The sequence below is a fragment of the Stegostoma tigrinum genome, chromosome 27, assembly GCF_030684315.1.
Source record: "Stegostoma tigrinum isolate sSteTig4 chromosome 27, sSteTig4.hap1, whole genome shotgun sequence".
Lineage (NCBI taxonomy): Eukaryota > Metazoa > Chordata > Chondrichthyes > Orectolobiformes > Stegostomatidae > Stegostoma > Stegostoma tigrinum.
In genome coordinates, this window is record NC_081380.1 from 38,141,299 (window position 1) to 38,163,705 (window position 22,407).

At 41.1% G+C, this 22,407-nt stretch overlaps 1 protein-coding gene across 4 annotated transcripts in view; it reads left to right on the forward strand.

Annotated features, from left to right (window-relative positions):
- nf1a (neurofibromin 1a) overlaps nucleotides 1-22,407 on the forward strand; it is a 313,607-nt gene that overhangs the window by 144,778 nt on the left and 146,422 nt on the right. For 2 of the 4 annotated variants that reach the window (XM_059655316.1, XM_059655317.1), the window contains 2 exons: nucleotides 6,311-6,446; nucleotides 15,993-16,058. In XM_059655316.1, coding sequence (XP_059511299.1) covers nucleotides 6,311-6,446; nucleotides 15,993-16,058 — 202 coding nt within the window. The remainder of the gene's footprint in view (nucleotides 1-6,310; nucleotides 6,447-15,992; nucleotides 16,059-22,407) is intronic. The other 2 variants (XM_059655318.1, XM_059655319.1) reach the window with 1 other exon arrangement.

Below are 22,407 nucleotides of genomic sequence, written 5' to 3' on the forward strand. Positions count from 1 at the left end.
GGGGGAGGGTGAGCAGCCAGAAGTCGTGGTACACATTGGCACCAATGCTGTAGCTAGGAAAAGGGATGAGAAATCAATACAGGGAGTTAGGTTGGAAGCTAAAAGGCAGGACAAGCAGAGTAGTTAAATCAGGATTGCTACCGGTGCCATGGGCTAGTCAGGCTAGGAGGAGAGTGAGTGCAGCTGAACACGTGGCTACAGAGCTGGAGTTGGAGGAAGGTCTTCAGATATGTGGACCTCGGGAAGGTGGGACCTGTGCAAGGAGGATGGGTTGCACCTGAACTGGAGGGGCACCAATATCCTGGGCTGGAGGTTTGCTTGAGCTCTTTGGGAGGGTTTAAATGAGCTTGGCAGGGGGATGGGTGCTAGAGCTACGGATCAGAGGATGGGTTAGCTGGTTTACAGGCAGATACAGTATGCAGAGAGTCTAAGAGGAAGGATAGGCAGTTAATCGTAGGCCAAAGCTGCAGTCAGTGCGACAGGTTGAAATGTGTATATTTTAATGCAAGAAGGGTAAGGAATAATAGTGATGAACTTAGAGCATGGATCAGTACTTGGAGTTACAATGTTGTGGCCATTACGGAGACTTGGGTAACACTGGGGCAGGAATGGTTGTTGGATGTCACGGGGTTTAGATGTTTCAAAAGAAATAGGGAGGGAGGTAAAAGAGGTGGGGGAGTTGTTTTGCTAATCAGGGCGTCACAGCTGCAGAGAGGGAGATTGTGGAGGAGGGTTTGTCCACTAAGTCTCTAAGGGTGGAAGTTAGAAACAGGAAAGAAGCAGTCGCTTTACTAGGAGTTTTCTATAAACCTCCCAGTAGCAAGAGAGACATTGAAGAACGGATTGGGAGGCAGATTTTTGAAAGGTGCAGAAGTAATAGGGTTGTTGTCATGGGTGATTACAACCTCCCCAATATTGACTGTAACCTCTTAAGTGTAAATAGTTTCGCTGGAGCAGATTTTGTCAGGTGTGTCCAGGAAGGATTTCTGACTGAATATGTAGATAGGCCGACTGGAGGGGTGGATTGATATTGGAGTTTGTGCTTGGCAACAAACCAGGCCAGTTATCAGATCTGTTGGTGGGAGAGCATTTCGGTGATAGTGATCACAACCCCTTGACCTTGACCATAGTCATGTAGAGGGATAGCAGCAGATGGTATGGGAAAATATTTAATTGGGAGAGAGGGAATTACAATGCTATTAGGCAAGAACTGCGGATCATAAATTGGGATCAGATGTTCTCAGGAAAATGCACAACACAAATGTGGAGGCTGTTTAGGGAGCAATTAGTATGAGTGTTGGATAGGTTTGTCCCACTGAGTCCAGAAAGGGATGCTAAGGTGAATGAACCTTGGATGACAAGACATGTGGAACATCTAGTCAAGAGGAAGAAGGAAACTTATTAAGGTTAAGGAATCAAGGACCAGACTGTGCTGGAGAGGGCTACAAGGTCGCTTGGAAAGAACTGAATAATGATCTTAGGAAAGCTAGCAGGGGGTATGAAAAAGCGTTGGCAGGTAGTTTTAAGGAAAACCCCCAAGGTGTTGTATACTTAGGTAGGTAACAAGCGGAAGGCCAGAGTGGGTAGGGCTGATCAGCGATAGTGGAGGGAACTTGTGTGTGGAGTCGGAGATAGTGGAGGTTCTTAATGAATACTTTGCTTCAGTATTCACCAGTGAAAGGGACCTTACGTTTGTGAGGACAGCATGAAACAGGTTGATATGCTTGAACAGGTTGATGGTAGGAAGGAGGATGTGCTAGAAATTTTGAAAAACATGGGGATAGATAAATCCCCTGGGCCAGACGGGATATGCTCAAGGTTACTATGGGAAACAAGGGAAGAGATTTCTACATCTTTGGCAATGACCTTTATGTCCTCACTGTCCGCTGAAGTAGTACCAAATGATTGGAGGGTGGCAAATGTTATTCCCTCGTTCAAGAAAGGAATAGGGAAATCCTGGGAATTACAGACAAGTTAGTCTGTCTTCTGTGGTGGGCACGTTATTGGAGTGGATTCTGAGAGATATGATTATTTGGAAAAGTACAGCTTGATTTGAAATAGTCAGCATGGCTTTGTGAGGGACAGGTCATACCTCACAAGCCTCTGAATTCTTTGAGGATGTGACAAAACACATTGAAGGTAGAGCAGTGGATGTGGTGTATGTGGATTTTAGCAAGGCATTTGGTAAGGTTCCCCATGGTAGGCTCATTCAGAAAGTAAGGAGGCATGGGATTCAGGTAAATTGGCTGTCTGGATACAGAATTGGCTGTCCATTAGAAGACAGAGGGTGGTAGTAGATGGAAAATATTCAGCCTGGAGCTCGCTGACCAGTGGTTTTCTGCAGGGATCTGTTCTGGGACCTCTCCCCTTTGTGATCTTTATAAATGTCTTGGATGAGTGCGTTAGTAGGTTTGCTAATGCCACGAAGGTTGGTGGAGTTGTGGTTAGTGTGGAGGGCTGTTGTAGATTGCAACGGGACATTGACAAGATGCAGAGCTGGGCAAAGAAGTGGCAGATGGAATTCAACCCTGAAAAGTGTGAAGTGATTCATATTGGAAGATTGGATTTGAATGTCGAATACAGGGTTAATGACAGGATTCTTGGCAGTGTGGAGGAACAGAGGGATCTTGGGGTCCAACTCCATTGAACCCTCAAAGTTGCTGGCCGAGTTGATAGAGTTGTAAAGAAGGCATATGGTGCGTTGGCTTTCATTGGCAGGGGAATTGAGCTTAAGAGCTGCAAGGTTATGCTGCAGCTCGATTAAAATGCTGGTTAGACCACACTTGGCCTGCTGTGTTCATGCAGCTTCGCACCGTTATCTTGGAATATTGTGTTCAGTTCTGGTCACCTCATTATAGGAAGGATGTGGAAGCATTTGAAAAGGTGAAGAGGAGATTTACCAGGATGCTGCCAGGACTGGAGGGTAGGTTATGAGGAAAGGTTGAGGGAGCTAGGGCTATTTTTCATTGGAGTGAAGAAGGATGAGAGGTGACTTGATAGTAGAGGTGTACAAGATGATGAGAGGCATGTGTAGAGTAGGTAGCCAGAGACTTTTTCCCAGGGGGGAAACGACTACTATGCGGGGGCATAATTTTCCGGTGATTGGAGCAAGGAATAGGGGAGATGTCAGGGGTAGCTTCTTTACACAGAGAGCGGTGAGTGCGTGGAATGCGCTGCCGGCGGTGGTGGTGGAGTCGGATACATAAGGGACATTTAAGCGATTCTTGGATAGGCAAATGAATGATAGTAAAATGTAGGGTATGCAGGGTAGTTTGATCTTTGAGTAAGATAATAGGTCAGCACAACATTGTGGGCTGAAGGGTCTGCACTGTGTTGTACTGTTCTATGTTGTCTCCAGACTCTCCTTATAATGTGAACCCTCTAGTCCAGTAATATCTTTATAAATCTTTTCTGCATCCTGTCCAATTTAGTAATATCCTTCCTATTGCAGGGCAACCAGAACTATAGATAGTACTCCAAAAGTGACCTTACCCACATCCTGTACAACCACAACATAGCATACCAAGTATTACAGCCCGTGGTCTGGGCAATGAAGGCAAATGTGCCAAATGCCATCTTTACCACCTGGTCTACCTGTGGTGCAACTTTCAAAGATTTATGCACCTGAACCCCTCGACCTTTCAGTTCAACAACACTGCCCAGGGCCTTACTATTAACTGTATATGTCCTACTGTCACTCACCTTACGAAAATGCAACATCTCTCCTTTATCCATATTGAACTCCAATCTGCTGTTCCTTAGCACATTGGGTCAGTTGACTAAGATGTTTTGGTTATTTTAGATAACCTTCTTAACTGTCCACAATATCATCATTTTTGGTGTCGTCCACTAACTTGGTAACCCTGCTTGCTAAATTCTCATCCAGATTGTTGATATAAATGACAAACAACTGTGGACTCAGCACCAACCCTGTGCCATGCCATTGGTAAGAGGCCTGCAATCTGAAAAATAACATTTTAGCACCAACCCCTCTGTCCTGCTGATAAGCCAATTTTATATCCAGTTGGCAAACTCTGTGACTGAGTAACCAGTCTATCATCTGGACCCTTGTCAAAGACTTTATGCATGCCCCTGTAGAGACAATGTCGACTGCTACCTTTTTGGTGATGAAAATTTGAAGGGCCATTTACGTGGCTATTGGTGCACTGGTAGAAATCTTCCAGGAATCTTTATTATTTCTGGAAAACTCTCACCTTTATGTAAAAAGACAAGGAGGCACATAAAACAGCTAATTATATACCACTTAGCTTGACATTTGTTATTGGGAACTGTTAGATTCTATTATGAATGTTATAGCAGCACTTTCAGAAATGCATAAGATAATCAAGCAGCATCAGAATGAGTTAATGAAGGGGAGAACATGCCTGACAAATTTACTCGAATTCTTTGAAGAGGTAACAAGCAGGATAGATAAAGGGAAGCAATGAGCCTAATGTGTTTGGCTTTTCAGAAGGCTAACTAATAGAAGCCAGCAAGATGGGATAAGGGATGAGTTTTCAGGACGGCACCCTGTGCCTTGTGCTGTGCCCTGGTGATCAGTGCTGGGACCACAATATTAATGACTTTGACAGTAGTCAGTATGCAGTTATTCCTCCATGCCTGTGAGGATTCTGTCCCTGAGAACCCCTGTGAATGATGGAATTTGCAAGTGCAGAGCTCATTAAAAACAGGTTAAAATGGTTTTTTTTAATAAAAAATGTGATTTTTGACTGCAGATATTGATTTTTGTTGGTACTTATTTTTGACGCAGATGGGGAAATTCGTGATTTCACAGATATAGAGGATTTACTGTATTTTTCACCAAGTTTGTGGATGACACACAAATAGGTGGTAAATCAAGTGCAGAGCATAGCACAGTCTGCAGTTTGATATAAACAGGTTTACCAAGTAGGCAAAAATGTTGAAGAGGAAATATAATAGGGAAAGATGTGAGGTTATGCACTTTGGCAGGAAGAATAGAGGAGCTGCATGTTACTTAAATGGAGAAAGACTGCAGGAAGATGCGGAACAGAGGGATTTGGGAACCCTTGTCTGAGAGTTCATGCTAGTGTTCAAGTTCAGTGAATAATTGAGAAGACAAATGGAATGTTTTCCTTCATTTCCAAGGGAATGCAGTATAAACGTAGGAAAGTTTTTGCTAAAGTTATACAAGATATTAATTAGACCACAATTCAACATTGTGAATAATTTTGGGCCCCTTATCTAAAGAAAGATATATCGGCATTGGAGGCAGTCCAGAGAAGGTTGAACAGGCTGTGACCAGGAATGGAGGCACCCTCTTAAGAGGAGAGTGGGAATTACTAGTTAATGACCAGGCATCTAAGCTCTGTATGAACTTAATTTTTTCTCTCCCTTCTTATCACAGGTATAAACAGGCTACTTTTTGCAGCCTGCAATTGTCAGACTCAGACATAATACATTATGGGCCTGAGACTGCAGCTTGGCTGTGGCTGTTGCTATTTCACACAGCTCAATATAGCGCAGTCTTGTACATGATGTCAAGTACTTGGTTCTTCCAAAAGTAATTTATGGCTCCTCAATTGTAGAATGATGATTGATAGGGCAATTGGAGGACTGAATAATGAGGGGTGGGGAAGAGAATGTGAACAGAATAGTTGATTTTAATAAATTGCTTGGTGGTTGTCGAGTTGAAGCCAGTTCAAATGTCTGGGAATGCAGGGTCAGAGAATGAAAAATTGAATCAAGGTGGTGGAAAGAACTGAAGGAGTACCTCTGAGAGACAACAAGAAACTCAGTTGTGTTGTTACGGTACAAAAGGATGTGCATAATCACGAGTGAAGCATATGGACTGTCTCTGAACTTTGAGCTGTTTATTGTCTTTGAATTTGAGACCCCAGTGAAGAGGGTTCAATTGTTTTTAACCTGTTATGAGGTGTGCCTACCTGTACTAGTGCCAATTTCAACAGAAACCTGATGACAATTTTTGTATAGATTTCACTGCCTTCCAGATTGGCAAGACCCATATTTCTTGTTTTATGTATAGATTTTACGTTTTCTGTTTTTGATCTGGAGATGACTATTTATGGTATTGATTAATCTAGAACACTTGAAATGAGAACTTCCTGTCACTGTGTCACCTGCAGGGTATAACACACATAGTGGGTAATTGAAGCCAGATGTGGAGAGTGGCTGATGTTGCACGAATGAAACGGTGATGCACTGATTTCAATGTGTATTAGATCAATGTGCAGAAATAATTTCAACATTGTACTGAGTGGACTTTTCATTGCATCTAAATAAGGATGATAAAGTCAGTACTGCTCCACAGGTTGGAACCAAATGAAAGCCTGGATGAAAATCAGCGGAATCTACTGCAAATGACAGAGAGATTTTTCCATGCAATTATTAATTCCTCATCCGAGTTCCCACCACAGCTGCGAAGCGTCTGCCATTGCTTGTATCAGGTATGCCAGCATCGGGTAATGGGAATTGTGAGGGGAACTTATAAAATCAGTAATGATAATTGGAACAGTTAATGGGGAAAAAAAGATAGAGCCTGGTGTGATAGTTATGTAAATTATATGAAGTTGATGAAATTGAAGTAGAATTGTGGGGTCATTTACATGGATGGAATTAATTTATTTGTGAATTGATAAAAATATAAGTATTGAAGAAATTGAACAAATTTCACCATTTTGTTAAGAGACGAACGATATTGTTCAATTTTTAAAAAAAACTGATTCTCATTGCAGCTTCAGTTTACGTTGTCACCTTATAAACCTGCTGTTTTTGCTTTCTGCTAAAATGGGTTTATTTTACTGAACATTGACAAAGCCCAATATCTCTGGTCAGTTTAATTTCAGCTGTACAACATAGCAAGGAAAGGATCACGTTGAGTAATTTGAATTTTTACAGCTCATGCCAAATATATTTATTTCCACAAGTATCTTGGCAATTTGGAACGCTCCCTTCTAATTGGCGTGTGAATGCACTAAGAAGTAATATGTATCTCGTGGCGATAACTGGTGATTTCATCTAGTGCAGCAAAAATCTCATGTCTAACGTTTTGGACTAGATCTGTAGCTTGGGTTGTGGGTGTTGAGGTTGGTTGCCTCGTCGAGCTCGTTTGCTGTTCTGCAGACATTTTGTTACTGTGCTTGGTAACATCCTCAGTGCAGCCTCCAGTGAAGTGTTGGTGTATTTTCCTGGGTAGTTTTCAAACTCTGGGGACTGTTGCGATGGGTTGCCTCATCCAATACTCGCTCATCTCAGTCCACACAGACAAGGAGATCCACCACTTCAACTGGGACAAAACCAAGATCCTGGGACAGGCTAGGCAGAGACAAGCACGAGAATTCTTGGAAGCATGGCACTCCACGAAGCATGCTATTAATAAAAAACACATTGAACTCGACCCCATATACATTCGACTACAGAGGAAACCCAGAAGTGAGGCAATCCATTGCAACAGACCCAGGTGGGAAAACACATCGACACTTCATCGGAGGCTACACTGAGAATGTTACCAAGCACAGCAACGAAATGTCTGCGGAACAACAAACCAGCTTGGCGAGCCAACCAACCTCAGAAATCTGATGTGGCCTGACTTTCTCATCCTTGTAACATGATCAGTTTTTTCCTAGTTTCTTCTGCATATGTCTTCCCAAAAATTGAGCTGCAATATTTAGATTCTTTCAATCAGGTGAATGCTTAAAACAAGATTTTTTCTTGCATAGAAGTGCATCATGCCTATTATATTTAATTAAATAATTCTAATGCCTCAGGTATGTTTCGTTTAATTTGGGGGCACACACTTAATATGACATAAACATGCTGGGGGCATTTTCTGGTGGTCATAGTGGAATTTTCAGATGGAAAAAATGTGTAATTTGTTTTCTGTATGTCAATGCTGAGATGCTGGAGATTAACGGTGGTCTGAATTTTTAATCATCTGTACTCATCCCTTTTCCCTTGAGGGTTGTGTGGTTTTCTGGACTTGTGTGTTTTCAAATGCCTGCTTATCTGTTGTAAATGGTAAGATTTATACGTATAATACCTAAAATAATTTGTAATCAACCTGTTCAGAGATATTATTGCATGCTTCTGGAGCAGGTGGGACTTGAACCCGGGCCTCCCTGCCCAGACATATGGGTATTACCATTGAAGACTTGTGGAGTGTTTGAGTCTGGTTTTTTCAGTTCGTGGCCAGGTTTTTGGGGTGGTCAAGGGGTGTTGGTTCTGTCTCTGAGGTTAATAGTTTACTTGTAAATATTTCTCTAACTGTTGCAGTTTATTTTTAAAGCAGTGTTCAAAGCCTGGGTTTCTGCACTATTGGACTGCTGTTTATTTTCATTTACGACTCGGCATGGTAAATAATGGGGCCTTAAGTAGTTGGAGGGTACTGGAGTTTTTCTCAACTTTAGGGAAACACAGAAGTGACAGGCTTGTAGTTTCATTTTTAACTTTGGGGAACATTTTTGTCCTGTGGAGATCTTGGAGCAAGATGATTAAGAGTAGTGCTCCTGAGAAGAGAAGCATGTGATATGGTAGATTCTTGGAGGGAAGGGTTTGTGCTAGTTTCAGATAAAGATCCAGAAGTAATTATTTAAGTGAAATGTAGTGAAGCTCAACTGTATGACAGCTCCAAAGAAGTGATTGCAGTCCCAAGTGGCTTAAAACGACTGAGGTTATAAATGAACGAGTTTTGATGTGGATATTAAACAATTGGTCTTTTGGGTACTGTGCTGTGAGTGGGGTTTTGAGAACTGTACCTGAGACATTTTGGGCGGTATCCAAAAGTTTTGTTTAGTTTGAATTTTATGAAGCAATGTCTTGGGATTAATTGAAGTATACTTTTAGTATATGTTTAAGATCTTTGAATTTGTTGTATAAGTAGGTAGCTTGAATTATTCTATTCTTGTCTTGAATCCTTTAAGAAATGTTTGTGTTGAAAAAGCAGAATCTGCTGCATTGCGTGCTTATGGTGCAGCAAGATTTGTTAAAGTTCTGATCTGTCAAGCTGAGTAGCATCATAACACAGTATGTTGTAGAGTGCATGGACAGAAAATGACCTGTCCTGAAATTGCATGTCTTAATGCAAAACCTAAGGCTAAGGTGCTTGCTCGATTAAACTGTTCCTTTGTCATCTTAAATTTAAATAACTATTATGATATTTTGCTTGGCAGCACCTTCTCGAATATAAAGATAGGTCCCTGATTTTAAGTTGGGTATGCTTTTCATTTCCTTAAAAACCCTACCTGGCTGTATGGCTCACTAGATGTTGAAAAATATGGTGTATATTTTAGAGGGTAGGGTTGAACCAGTAGTTAGATTTTGATGTGCCTTCCTTTTATAGTTAATGTTGTAGTTGGTTCTGAAACTGAAACAAGACGCTCATTGAATAATGATCCTGTTATTGAGCATGCAAAAGGAGTACAAAGAAAAGCCTCTTCTCTTCAGAATAATGGCTGTAATTACTGTGTACGTGAATGTCAGTTCTGATGAAAGCCATTTAAGCTAATATTAATTACTGCTGCAACAATGGTCAAAGTAATATGAGGACTCATTTCAATCTGCCTTAATTCCTTTTCTTGTATGTTTCACCTACACTTTAAATGCTTAACTTCTGGAATTGAGAAAATTCCAACAGTATTAAGTCGAGGGGGATAGTCAAAGTAAAATGGTGAATATCTGTTTCAGGCAAAAACTGAGATGAATGGCATTCATTAATACATATGCTAAAATATGGATTAATGCTTTTATGAATCCAACAGTTAGACCTCATCAGTCACTAACCTGCTTTGTGAGGAAATGGTATTATTGCTTGAATTCTGATTTTTTTGTGTAAAATGGAATACTTTTCCTTGATGAAATGTTGCCTTTTGGTTCTCGGCCACAATCATAAAAAAGGCACTTTTTTGCTATTAATTACGCCAATTTAATGGTACTTAACTCATGCGAATTTTAATCTTGAGCAGAAACTAAACACTAAATATTTCAACTGGAAACATGCAATGACTTCCTTCCATGAAAAGACTGAAGGAGGCAAAGTGAGCAGTGTATTATGCTAGCTGCTTGTGACTCCAAGAAGAAGCTCACCACCTGCTCAATTGTTTATAAATGAAAGTGGTAACTTGAATTGCACATTATCTAATCCAAGAAATGCATTAGTTATTCACATGCCGAGTAATTGCCAAAGCTCGGCAGTATGGGGTGGCTGTCCCCTCTCTTGGCTGACATAACTTAGTGGCAGAATAAGTGAAATGAGAGGCATCCTTACATTGGAGTTATTATTGAGCTTGTGATGAACAATGTGTTCAGTTGTCAAAATATTTTAAAAAGCGTTAAATTCAGCTGGGAAATGGAAGGTTTAATGAGCAAACACAGATTAAAAATGATTGCTGTTATGAGACTGACAGAAATAGGTTTTGTTTCATCTAAGTACTTGGTCCTCTGTCATTGGTACGTGGGAAAGTATGGATTAGCAGTGAGAGTAGCCCTTTTCTGCTGTGCAGCCCCTTCTTGACGTGTCTTCCAGACTCTGATAATGCTGGCATTCCTTGCTGATTCATTGAAGGTTGTGATTGGTCACCGTTTTGAATAGTTACTCAATGTTTAAGTGACTTGCTACGCCATCTAAGAAGGTAGTTTCAAATCAACTGCATTGATGTGGGACTACAGATGCATTTGGCTAGACTGAGTGGGGTGTCAGTACTTCTTTGCTGAAAGCGCATTACCCGAGTTGTTAATGGCAAAATGAAAGCCTTGTGGTTACCATAGATTAGCAATGATAGTACAGGTTCCTCAAGTGTGTACATCGTAAAACTGACAACTCATTAACATCTGAAATGAAAAGGGAACACTTGCAAGCAAAATGCAGCAGATCACAATAGTAATTTTCTTCGTGAACACATTTAATTATATAATACTGTAAACTGTCTTGTTGACTCATTGGTCTTTTGCAGTTTAGTTTCTCATACTCCCCATTTTCCTTGTCATAATCCATCATATTCTCTCCATGAACTCTTAATTCCCCCTTGACTTTTAGGATTGAATAAAAGCAATCATTTTTCAAGTCTCTGACTATATGTCCTGTAAAGGTCTCACAACTTAAACTCTATTTTTTCCATTCTTTCTACAATCTTCCGAACCTGTACGGTGTCGCAATATTTTTGTTTCATTCCTGTGCTGTGAGCATTGCTGCCAAGGCCAGAATTTGTTGCTCATCCCTAATTGTCTTTGCAGTGGTGGTGGTAGGGAGTTGCCTTTCTGAACTGTTGCAATCTGTTGGGGCGATAGATACATCTGTATGGTGCAGGCACACCTGCTATGCTGTTAGGGCGGGAGTTTCAGGTCTTTGACCTTGCAACAGTGAAGGAATGTGGGTAGATAGATCAAAGTGAAGGTGGTGCATGCCTTGTGGAATTTGGATGTGGTGGTATCCTCTCGTGCCTGCTGTTGTTCTAGGTAGTCAAAATAGTGCATTTGCAGAGTGCTGTTGAGGAAACTGACATCTTGCCACACTTCTTGTCCAAGCTCAGCATTCCTTCTTTTCCTGTTTTCTTAAATTATTTGCACCAGCAATGCACCCTGATATCATCTATGTTGCGATGCAGTTGGATAGTTTAGGATAGCTACTCTGAGTTAATTAGCCAATTAAATTAATTGGACAGTGGCATAATTCCTGAAGGGTTATCTGGCATAGAGTTTGAAACAATGTGGAGCAATTTTTATCTGCACTAATTAACCGAGTTACCATTTCCAGCAAATTATTTGATTTATGGGGCTTTCATATCATTTTGAAGAACAATGGTGACCTGCACTGTACCTTGTTCAAATGTTTTAGGTTCTGACTGACTGTCGAGGCTGCTTCTTGGGACTTCTGACCCTGAAAGCTTGTGTGTTGCAGACAAGTGGGATAATATTTCATACAGTAGATTACCATCTAACCTGAATCCCTGAGGTTGAAAGCCAGTTTGAATAAACTGTTTGTCATGGAGTTTGTAATCTCCACTTCTGTCTGCAGTTAAGATCACTTGCTGACTGTGTTGTTAATTGTCTGAATTGCTGATAGCAGATTCTCATGTTTTTGGCCGTCAGGACAAATAAGCATTGTTAGGTAACAAAAAAATTGTTAGGTAACCTTTTGCAATCCAGGTTTCTGTCTTTCTGTCTCCTGCTGGAAACTGAAGTAATCTTTTGCTTCCTCAGGGCACAGAATTGTTCAGGCATTTCCTGTGTATCTGATGCATTAGTTACATTGTACTGTGGTTGAGATCAGCGTAGCTGCAGTATTGTCTTCAAGAGCACTTGTTTATCATGCATGTCAAAACTTCCAGTTTCCTGTGGAGAAGAGAGCAATGAAATTCTTAACTAATGAACTGTTAAAGAACGGTGGCGCGGTGGCTCAGTAGTTAGCACTGCAGCCTCACAGCACCAGGAACCCGGGTTCGATTCCACCCTCAGGCGACTGTCTGTGTGGACTTTGTACGTTCTCTGCATGGGTTTCTTCCTGGTGCTCCTGTTTCCTCCCACAGTCCAAAGATGTGCAGGTTAGGTGGATTGGCCGTGCTAAATTGCCCATGTTCGGGGATGTACGTGAGTTATAGGGGATGGGGCTAGGTGGGATGTCTGTGGATCAGTGTGGACTTCTTAGGCCGAAGGGCCTGTTCCCCCACAGTAGGGGTTCAATGATACTGTGATTGAATTGAATTTGAGGTAGGTTGAGCAGAATTCCCAGGAGGCCCAAAATGAGAACTACTTAAAAATTTGAATCCAATTTGTGACTACTCTGAAGTTGCATTTAAACTGGTATGAGAATAAGACTTCTTGAAGAGTAGATTGGGCAAGGGTCATGGGAGTGACATTCACGCTGTTCAAGTTGGATTGTGCAACTCTGGATTTAAATTGAAGCCTACACTGCAGAATGCTTAGTGGTAGTGTTAAAACTGTAGTTTAAGTACCCTGAATCCACAGAGAATATCTTAATGCAAAAATAGATCTGTTTCTGAAAATCGGCCTCAAAAATCATGAACTTCTCAAGACAACTGAACAATTGTCGAAGAGCTGTCAAGTGGAGAACGTGGAGTTGTCACATGTTAGAGGGAAGGAAAATTTGGATGGTGAGTGCTTCAGAATGTGCTAATGAAGTTTTAATCAGGTTCTTCAGGACATGAGCAGAAACCTCAAGAGTGGGTTAGCTTTCTTGTGTGGCAGTAATGAGCTGCCATAGAGAAATGTTGCCTTGGAATTGAACAGAGGTACTGCCTCTTGTTGAAGTTCTCAGGTTTTGGAATTTAAGCTGGTTAAAATGGGGTTGGGTGTTCTTCATAGAACATAGAACACTCCAGCGCAGTACAGGCCCTTTGGCCCTCGATGTTGTGCCAACCTGTGAAACCAAACTGAAGCTCATCTAACCTACACTATTCCATTATTATCCATACGTTTATCCAATGACCATTTAAATGCCCTTAAACTTGGTGAGCCTACTACTGTTGCCAGCAGGGCATTCCACACCCTTACCACTGAGTAAAGAACCTACCTCTGACATCTGTCCTATATCTATCATCCTTCAGTTTAAAGCTACATCGCTGCATGCTAGCCATCACCATCGGAGGAAAAGGCTCTCACTGACCACCCTATCTAATCCTCTGATCATTTTGTATGTCTCTATTAGGTCACCTCAACCTTCTTCTCTCGAACGAAAACAGCCTCAAGCCCCTCAGCCTTTCCTCAAGACCTTCCCTCCATACCAGGCAGCATCCTGGTAAATCTCCTCTGCACCCTTTCTAATGCTTCCATATCCTTCCTATAATGTGGCGACCAGAACTGTACGCAATACTCCAGATGCGGCCATACCAGAGTTTTGTACAGCTGCAACATGACCTCATGGCTCCGAAACTCAATCCATCTACCAATAAAACCAAACACACCGTACGCCTTCTCAACAACCCTATCAACCTGGATGGCAACTTTTAGGGATCTATGTACATAGACACCGAGATCTCTCTGCTCATCCACACTACCTTAGCATTTGCCCAGTACTCTGTATTCCTGTTACTCCTTCCAAAGTGAGTCACCTCCCACTTTTCTGCATTAAACTCCATTTGTCACCTCTCAGCCCATCTCTGCAGCTTATCTATGTCCGTCTGTAACCTGCAACGTCCACAACTCCACCGACTTTAGTGTCATTTGCAAATTTACTAACCTATCCTTCTATGCCCTCATCCAGATCATTTATAAAAATGACAAACAGCAGTGGCCCGAAAACAGATCCTTGCGGTGCACCACTAGTAACTGCACTCCAAGATGAACATTTCCCATCAATCCCCACCCTCTGTCGTCTTCCAACTAGCCAATTTTTGATCCAAACCACTAAACCACCCTCAATCCCATGACTCTGTATTTTATGCAATAGCCTACCATGGAGAACCTAATCAAATGCTTTACTGAAATCCATATATACCACATCAACCGCTTTACCCTCATCCACCTGTTTATTCACCTTCTCAAAGAACTCAACAAGGTTTGTGAGGCATGACCCACACTTCACAAAACCGTGACTAACCCTAATCAAATTATTCCTTTCAAAGGATTGATAAATCCTATCTTTTATACTCCTTTCCAACACTTTACCCACAACCGAAGTAAGGCTCACTGGTCTATAATTACCAGGATTGTCCCTTCTTGAACTAGGGGACAATATTTGCTATCCTCCAGTCTTCTGGCACTATTCCTGAAGATAACGATGACATAAAGATCAAAGCCAAAGGCTTTGCAATCTCCTCCCTTGCTTCCCAGAGAATCTTAGAGAAATCCTGAGAATTCAGTCTGGATTGTTAAATATGGAACTGCGGCGCTTCAACCTTTTGGAGCTGAAGATTGTTTTTCTTGATCAAAAATGCCTTGGTTTTATGAGATTGCCAAAGGATGATCTCTGTTCTTGTCGGTCCTGTGTAAACACAGTCATTGACTGTTTTGTTCAAAAACTCCGCGTGCAACTAATGGAAAAGATGCTAAATTTTGTTTAGTGGCATTGCATGCCTTTAATAATGGCAAACCAAAATGCATTTTGTGGAATTGGACTACCTTCCTGCTTCATGTAAACAAAACAAAGCTTTTTGTTCCACAATCCTGGAAAGTGACAGTACATGTTAACAGCTGATTGGAATATCACAGTAAAGTGTAAACAATAGCGGTTTACCTGGTACTGAATATTTCTGTATGTTGAAAGAGTAATCTCAATTCCATATGACTTGAACTTTCTTGGAAATCCAACCTGGGTGAAGGTTTTAAAGCTTTCATTATTGCTCGGCTTTCATCTTGTGATCAAACTTTCATCTAGTGATCGAGGTTGATGTAGTTTGATTTTTGCTAGGCGCAGAAGTGGGGAAAAATGATGGCCATATTATGCATCCTCGTTGCATTGATCTATTGTAATCTACTGATGCCCATTCAAGTATTAGTAATGCAACAATCCTATCCACAGGTACTCATGGCCAAACCCCAGGCTTTGCTTTCCAAGTTTTGGTTCTCCCTACAGTACCGTCTATAGAGAGAAACACTTCCAATGATATTCGCAACGTTGAATTGATGTGCATGCTATCTGGAATATTAGTAATGGAATTCTAATTTATTTTGGTCATTGAATACAGCTAGGAAATTGATCTTTTGAGGAAATAGCTAGGAATAGTAGACTGAAAGCAGTTGTTTCTGTGTTTGTCCATGCCTTGTAGAAAAGTGGCTAGGGAGAAAACACTGCTCTTTCCCTTTGGGCAGTGTAAAATACATTTTTGAAAAGTAAAGTTTCAAGAATAAAAGCTCTATTACACTAGATTGAAACCCAAGCCATTGAGTCAAATTAGGCTTTATTTGCTAGGTTATTGTTTTAATTAACATTGTCAGTTTAATATTCATTGTATTTTTGTACAGTTGTATGTAGAAGCCAGCAATGTGTTTTTGTTGTGTGAAGTTGGTACTGTGACTTGTTTGTGCTCATCTCTGTTCTGTAGGCTACTTGCCATTCTCTACTGACTAAATCTACAGTAAAAGAAAAAAAGGAAAACATGAAAAAATCAGTAAGTTCAGTGACCTTTTTTGCAATTTTGTATCAACCTTTCTTTCAAAGCAAATTCTTAAAACCTTGTGCTTTTTTTCTAAAAAAACACTTTGCCTCAGTCTTTTTGATCTTCACTTCGGAATCATTCTACTAATTCTGGCAAAAATAGCTTTCATTCCAATTAACCCTTTTTAAAATTTAGTTTTTAAAGCTGTGTACAGTGTAACTTCAGTTTCAGAATTGGGTTGAACTGATTGTCATTTAAGATGTTCTGCCTGCAATTTGTCACTTCTATACTTATATTATGTTTTAAAGCTCAAATTGTTTTAAGACATAAGTTGAATATGAGCAGCATTTCACAGTTCATTTCAGCTTGCTTAGAATTTTGATCAGTTGGATGGTTACATGTAAGACTAATGTTGATTATTGTCAACAAGATGTAAAGCATGAGTTTAAGCTATGCAATTATTTACCTGTCCTCAACTGGACAGGGAATTTGGATGACATTCAATCCTTCTGACTGAATCACAGCTATCAACTTGTTGTGTCTGTCAAGAGCAAATATTTTCCATGTTAAATTTTCTAGATAAAAACTGTTGTGGCACTGAAATTGCGTGAAGCATTCTAGTCTCTGGTGGTAATGGTGTTTTTGAATATCTTCACCAGTTTGAGTGGTGACCTGGAACTGAAAGTATATGATGCTTTGCCATGGATTGTGGTACAGCATTTTGAAATGTACAGAATTTGGATTTTGCTGATCTATTTTTTTTAACGAAAGTATCCACAAGCTTGTATAGATTTTTGAACAAGCATGTAACTTTATTTACTTCACATTGAACTATTGTCAGCCAATAATTTTATTCAACTTATTGAAGTGTGTAATCATTGCACGTTGAACGTGAAGGACACAGTTTTTTAGGCTGCCTGTTTTAAAAGGTACGAAGTTCAAGTTACTTGGTATAGCCTTGAATAATTGCAGGTGAAATAACATGCTCTGCCAAGACACGGATTCACAATGACTAACACTACTGCTTCGTACAAATCTAACACAAGTTTCACCACAGCCTGTTCACCTTGGATTTAACCTGTTAAACGTAAAGTGTGTGCACCTTTAATAAAAAGTTGCCACTTTGTTTTCGTGGACCACACAGTAGAATGTTGTAGAGTAAATGTTGAACTTTCAGTCACAATTGACCCATGGTTTGATGTAATGGGGATTGGTCTTTGACATGGTTGGAGACTTTATCACTTGACTGTTTGTGACATAACATGTTGTGAAACTTTAAGTCAGATGAGAAGTAATCTGTCCAGTTGAGAACATCGCTACTATTCACCACTATTTCAATTAGATACAAAATGTCGCTCTTTGTCCTTTGTTTTGGGTGAAATATTGAGACTGGCTTGCATGTTTTAGGTAATTAGGACAAATTGACATTCTAGATTTTGTAAGTATGGGAGTGACTTAAAAAAATTGAGATTCATAAATTACAGGTGGTCGGGATATTACTTGATAGATCAAAAGGTTCTGGATTCTTCGTGTTGTTCCTGCACCAGGAGCAAGTAACTGACAGCACTGAATTTATTTTGTGTTGCTGATTGCACAAGAAGGTAGCAATGGTCCCTTGTCTTGAATTGATGCACATCCATGTGATATCGAGAGGTAGTTAAACTCAGAGTACTTGAAAGGCTAGGGGTCCTGACAGTGTTCCAGAAATTGGAACACAAGTCTTCAGTACAAAACTTGCTGCTCCCTTAGCCAAGCTGTTTCAGTAAATTTGCAACACTGGCACCTGCCCAAAAATATGGAAAATTGCACAGGTATGTCCTATACATTAGAAAGAGAACATATCCAACCTGGCCAATTACTGCCCCATTAGTCTAGACTTGGTCATCGTTAACTGGTGGAAGATGTCATCAACAGTGCTATCAGCATCAGCTGTTCATTAATAACCAGTTCACTGATGCCCACTTTGGGTTCTCCCAGGGCCACTCAGTCTTGACCTCATTACAGCCTTAGTTCAAACATGGACAAAAGCGCTGAGTTCCAGATTTGAGGCGACATTAACAGTCCTTGACATCAAGGCAATATTGAACTGAATGAAGCCTCAAGGACCCCAAGCTGAAATACATGAGTATCAGGGCAAATTCTTCACTGGTTGGAGTCATAGCTGGCACATAGGAAGATGGTTGCAATTGTTGGAGGTCAGTCATCTCACTTCTGGGGCATCTCTGCAGACATCACAGCAGTGTTCTAAGCCCATACATCTTCAGCTGTTTGATCACTGACCTTACAAACATAAGGTCAAATGGGGATGTTCGCTGATGGTTGCACAATGTTCAGTATCATTCCAGGCACAAGTCAGGAGTATGCTGGACTACTCCCCACTTGAATTTGTGCAGCTCCAGCAACACTCAAAGCGTATAGTGTCATACAGCACAGAAACAGACTGTTGGTTTGGTTCAATGCATCCATGTTGATCAAGTTTCCCAAACTAAACTAGTCTCACTTGCCTGAATTTGGCTCAGATCACTCATCCTTTCCGATTCACGTAACTGTCCAAATGTCTCTTAATGTAACTGTACCTGCATCTACCACTTCCTCTGTCAGTTTATTCCACTTAGAAACCATTCTGTGTGAAAAGGTCGCCTGTTAGGTCCCTTTTGAATCTTTTTCATCTCAACTTAAAAATGTTTCCTCTAGTTTTGAACTTCTCTATCCTGGGGAAAAGGCCTTTTGATTTTCATCTTATCTACGCCCCTTCATATAAGTCTCCATAAGGTCCCTACTCAACTTTGTATGGTCCTGTGAAAGAAGCCCCAGCGTCTCCCTATGACTCAAACCCTCCAGTCCTATTGACATCCTTGTATGTCTTTTCTGCACCCTTTCCAATTTAATAATTCCCTTCCTATTGCAGGGCAGCCAGAACTGTAGTACTCCAAAAGTGGCCTCACCCACATACTGTACAGCTGCAACATAATGTCCCAACTCCTATTCTCCATGGTCTGTGCAATGAAGGCAAGTGTGCTAAATGCCACCTTTACTACCCTGTCAACCTGTGATGCTACTTGCAGAGAATTATGTACTTGAATCCCTAGGGGTCTCTCTATTTGACAACGGTACCCAGGACCTCCAAAATTAACAATAGCTCCTGCCCTAGTGCATATTACAAAATGCTGCACCTCACATTTAGCCAAATTAAACTCCGTCTGCCACTCCTCAGTCTACTGGCCGAATTAATCAAGCTCCCTTTGTAATCTTAGATAACCTTGTACGCTGTCCACCACACAACCAATTGTGGTGTCATTCTCAAACTTAGTAAAACCTGCTTCCAAAATTCTCATCCAAATTTGACACCATCTGGGACAAAACAGCCCACTAGATTGGCACCACATCCATAAAGATCCACTACCTTCTCAATACCAATGCTCACATTGCTGCTATTATTTATAAGACACACAGCAGAAATTCACCATAGATGTTTAGCCAGCACCTTCTGAACCCACAAGCACTTGCATCTTGAAGGACAACGGCAGTTGATCCATGAGCACGCAACCACTTGCAAGTTCCACTCCACGTCACTCACCCACCTGACTTGGAAAATGTATTGTTGGTCTTTCAGGGTTGAAATCCTGCGATTCCCTCTCGAAGGGCATTGTGCGTCAACCTAATCATGTGGACTGCAGCAGTTCAAAAAGGCAGCTCGCCAGCTCCACCTTGAGGACTACTAGGATAGGCAATAAATGCTGGCTAGTCAGTGATCCCCATGGCCAATGAATAGAAACATGCATAGGAGCAGGAGGAGGCCATTTGGCCCTTCAAGCTGCTCCACCATTCTTCACAATCATGACTGTGCAACTCCACAGCCTAATCCTGCTTTCTCCCCGTATCTTTGATCTCAATGGCTGCAAGTGCTCGATCCAGACACCTCTTGAATGTATGTTTTGGCATCAACGACTTCCTGTGGTAATGAATTCCCCAGGATCACCACTCTTTGGGTGAAGAAATGTCTCCTTATCTCTATCCTAAATGGTCTATCCCGAATCTTCAGACTGTGACCCCTGGTTCTGGACACACCCACCATCACGAACTTCCTCCCTGCATCTACCCTGTCCAGTCCTTGTTAGAGTTTTATAAGTCTCTGAGATGTACCCCCTTATTTGTATGAACACTAGCAAATACAATCCCAACCTGGTCAATCTCTGCTCATATGTCAGACCCGCCGTCCCTGGGATCAGCCTGATAAACCTTCACTGCACTCCCTTGAGAGCAAAAGCATCCTTCCTCAGAAAAGGAGACCAAAAATGTGCACAGTCTTTTCAGTGTGGTCTCTACCCTGTACAATTGCAACAGTGCATCCTTGCTCCTGTAATCGAAACCTGTAGCAATGTAAGCCAACATTCCATTTGCCTCCTTTACCAGTTGCTACACTTGCATGCTAAGCTTCAGCGACAGGTGCATAAGGTTGCCCAGGTCCTGTTGCATGCACGTGAACGAATGAAAAAAAATTTATAGAAGTTGTTTGCACAGTATTCCTGAAGAACGTTAAGGATTTTGTTGTAATGATTTAGAAGGAATAGCAGAATGTGTCAGAATTGGGATGGTGTGTGACTAGCTTGGAAAATCTGGAGCGTTCAGCTGGTGGCATCGTATATTTGCTGCCTGTGCTGCTTTGGGTGGTAGGCGGTACACGTCAACAATGTGTTTGACATTGATGGTACATCAGTGGTTGAGGACGTGGACCTGTCAGCTGCTGGGTCACATTAATTGGGTTTACTGTTTTGAACATAACATATTTCTAGGAGCAGGAATAGACCAAGTTGCCTGTTGAACTTGCACGTTTTAGTCATGGCTGGCTTTTTACTTCAACTCCATTGCTTTTCTGCACACTCCCCTTAACTGTTGGCTTCTTAAAAGACCAAAAACCTGTCTCTTTTGCCTTCAAATGTATTCAGTGATGAAACTTCGACAAACCTTTGGGTAGAGAATTCTAAGGACATACAGTCCCTATGTTTCGAAGTTAATTCCCATCCTTACCCTGAACAGTAATTTATTTTGCAGAGTGTTTGCCATCCAGGGGAAAAATCTGTGTCTCTACACTATTAAGCTCCTTCAGAATCATGTGGGTTTGATTAAGATCATCTGTTGATCTTAAAAATTTAAGTCTGTTTGGGTCTCAACTGCATAGCTTTTCATCACAAGGTCGAATCTCATGAACCTTTGCACTACTTCTGTGAAACATGTCTTAAACAAGAAGGCTAAAACTGCATAGCACTCCATGTATGATGTTACCAGACCCCCATAAAATGACATGGGGCTTGATAGAAGTGTACAAAATGATCAGAGGTATAGATAGACTGGGCAGCCAGAGATGTTTTCCCAGGGTGGAGGTTGCTATTACATGGGGGCATAGTTTTAAAGTGAGTGGAGGTAGATATAGGGGAGAGGTGGGTTCTTCACTCAGAAAGTGGCATGGAATGCATTGCCAGAGACGGTAATGGAGTCGGCCTCATTAGGGGCATTTAAGCGGCTATTAGCAAGGCAAATAGATGATAGTATAAGGTAGGGCTGGAGGTTAGATAGACTTTAGGTTTAGGGTGAACGTTTGGCACAACATTGTGGGCTGAAGGGCCTGTACTGTGCTGAATGTTTATGTCCTATGTTCTAGGATGTAGAAACAGAATTATGTCATTTGTCCCCTTGTCTGTTCTAAGATTCGTCAAGGTCAGAACTGGCCTTTCCTCAATGCCATTTTCTACTACATCTCTGTCTTGAATATTCAAAAATATCTTGATCTCTGTCTTGAGCTTGTACTACCCTTTTGAGGCTTAGAATTTCCAAGATTCACTAGTTGCTGAGTGAATAAATTCTACTTTTCCTCAGCCCTTAACGGTATATCCCATATAATGAGATTCTTTCCTGGCTCTAAATGTTCCCCCTAAGAACTTTGGATGCTTTAATGAAATGGCCTCTCATTCTGCAAACTCTGAAAAATAAGGTAACACTTCCTCAATTTTTCCACATAAGGCAAAATACCGCCATTTTGTGGATCAATTTGGTGAGCCTTTGTTGCACTCCATCTTTGTTAAGGATATTCTTTGTTGGATAAGGGGACCAAAACTGGAGTACACAGTTCTTCAAATGTGTTCTCACCAATGCTGTTTTCAACTGCAACAGGACTTCTATATTCTTGTGCACTCATCCTCTTGCAATAAAGGCCAATGTAGCATCTCCTCCTTAATTTTCCTAATTACTTGCTGCATCTGTACTTTTGCTTTCAGTAACTCAAACAAGGATTCTCACACCTTCGTAGACATCACTTCCAAATCTCTCTCCGTTCAAGAAATACTTCGCATTTTTGTTTTACCTT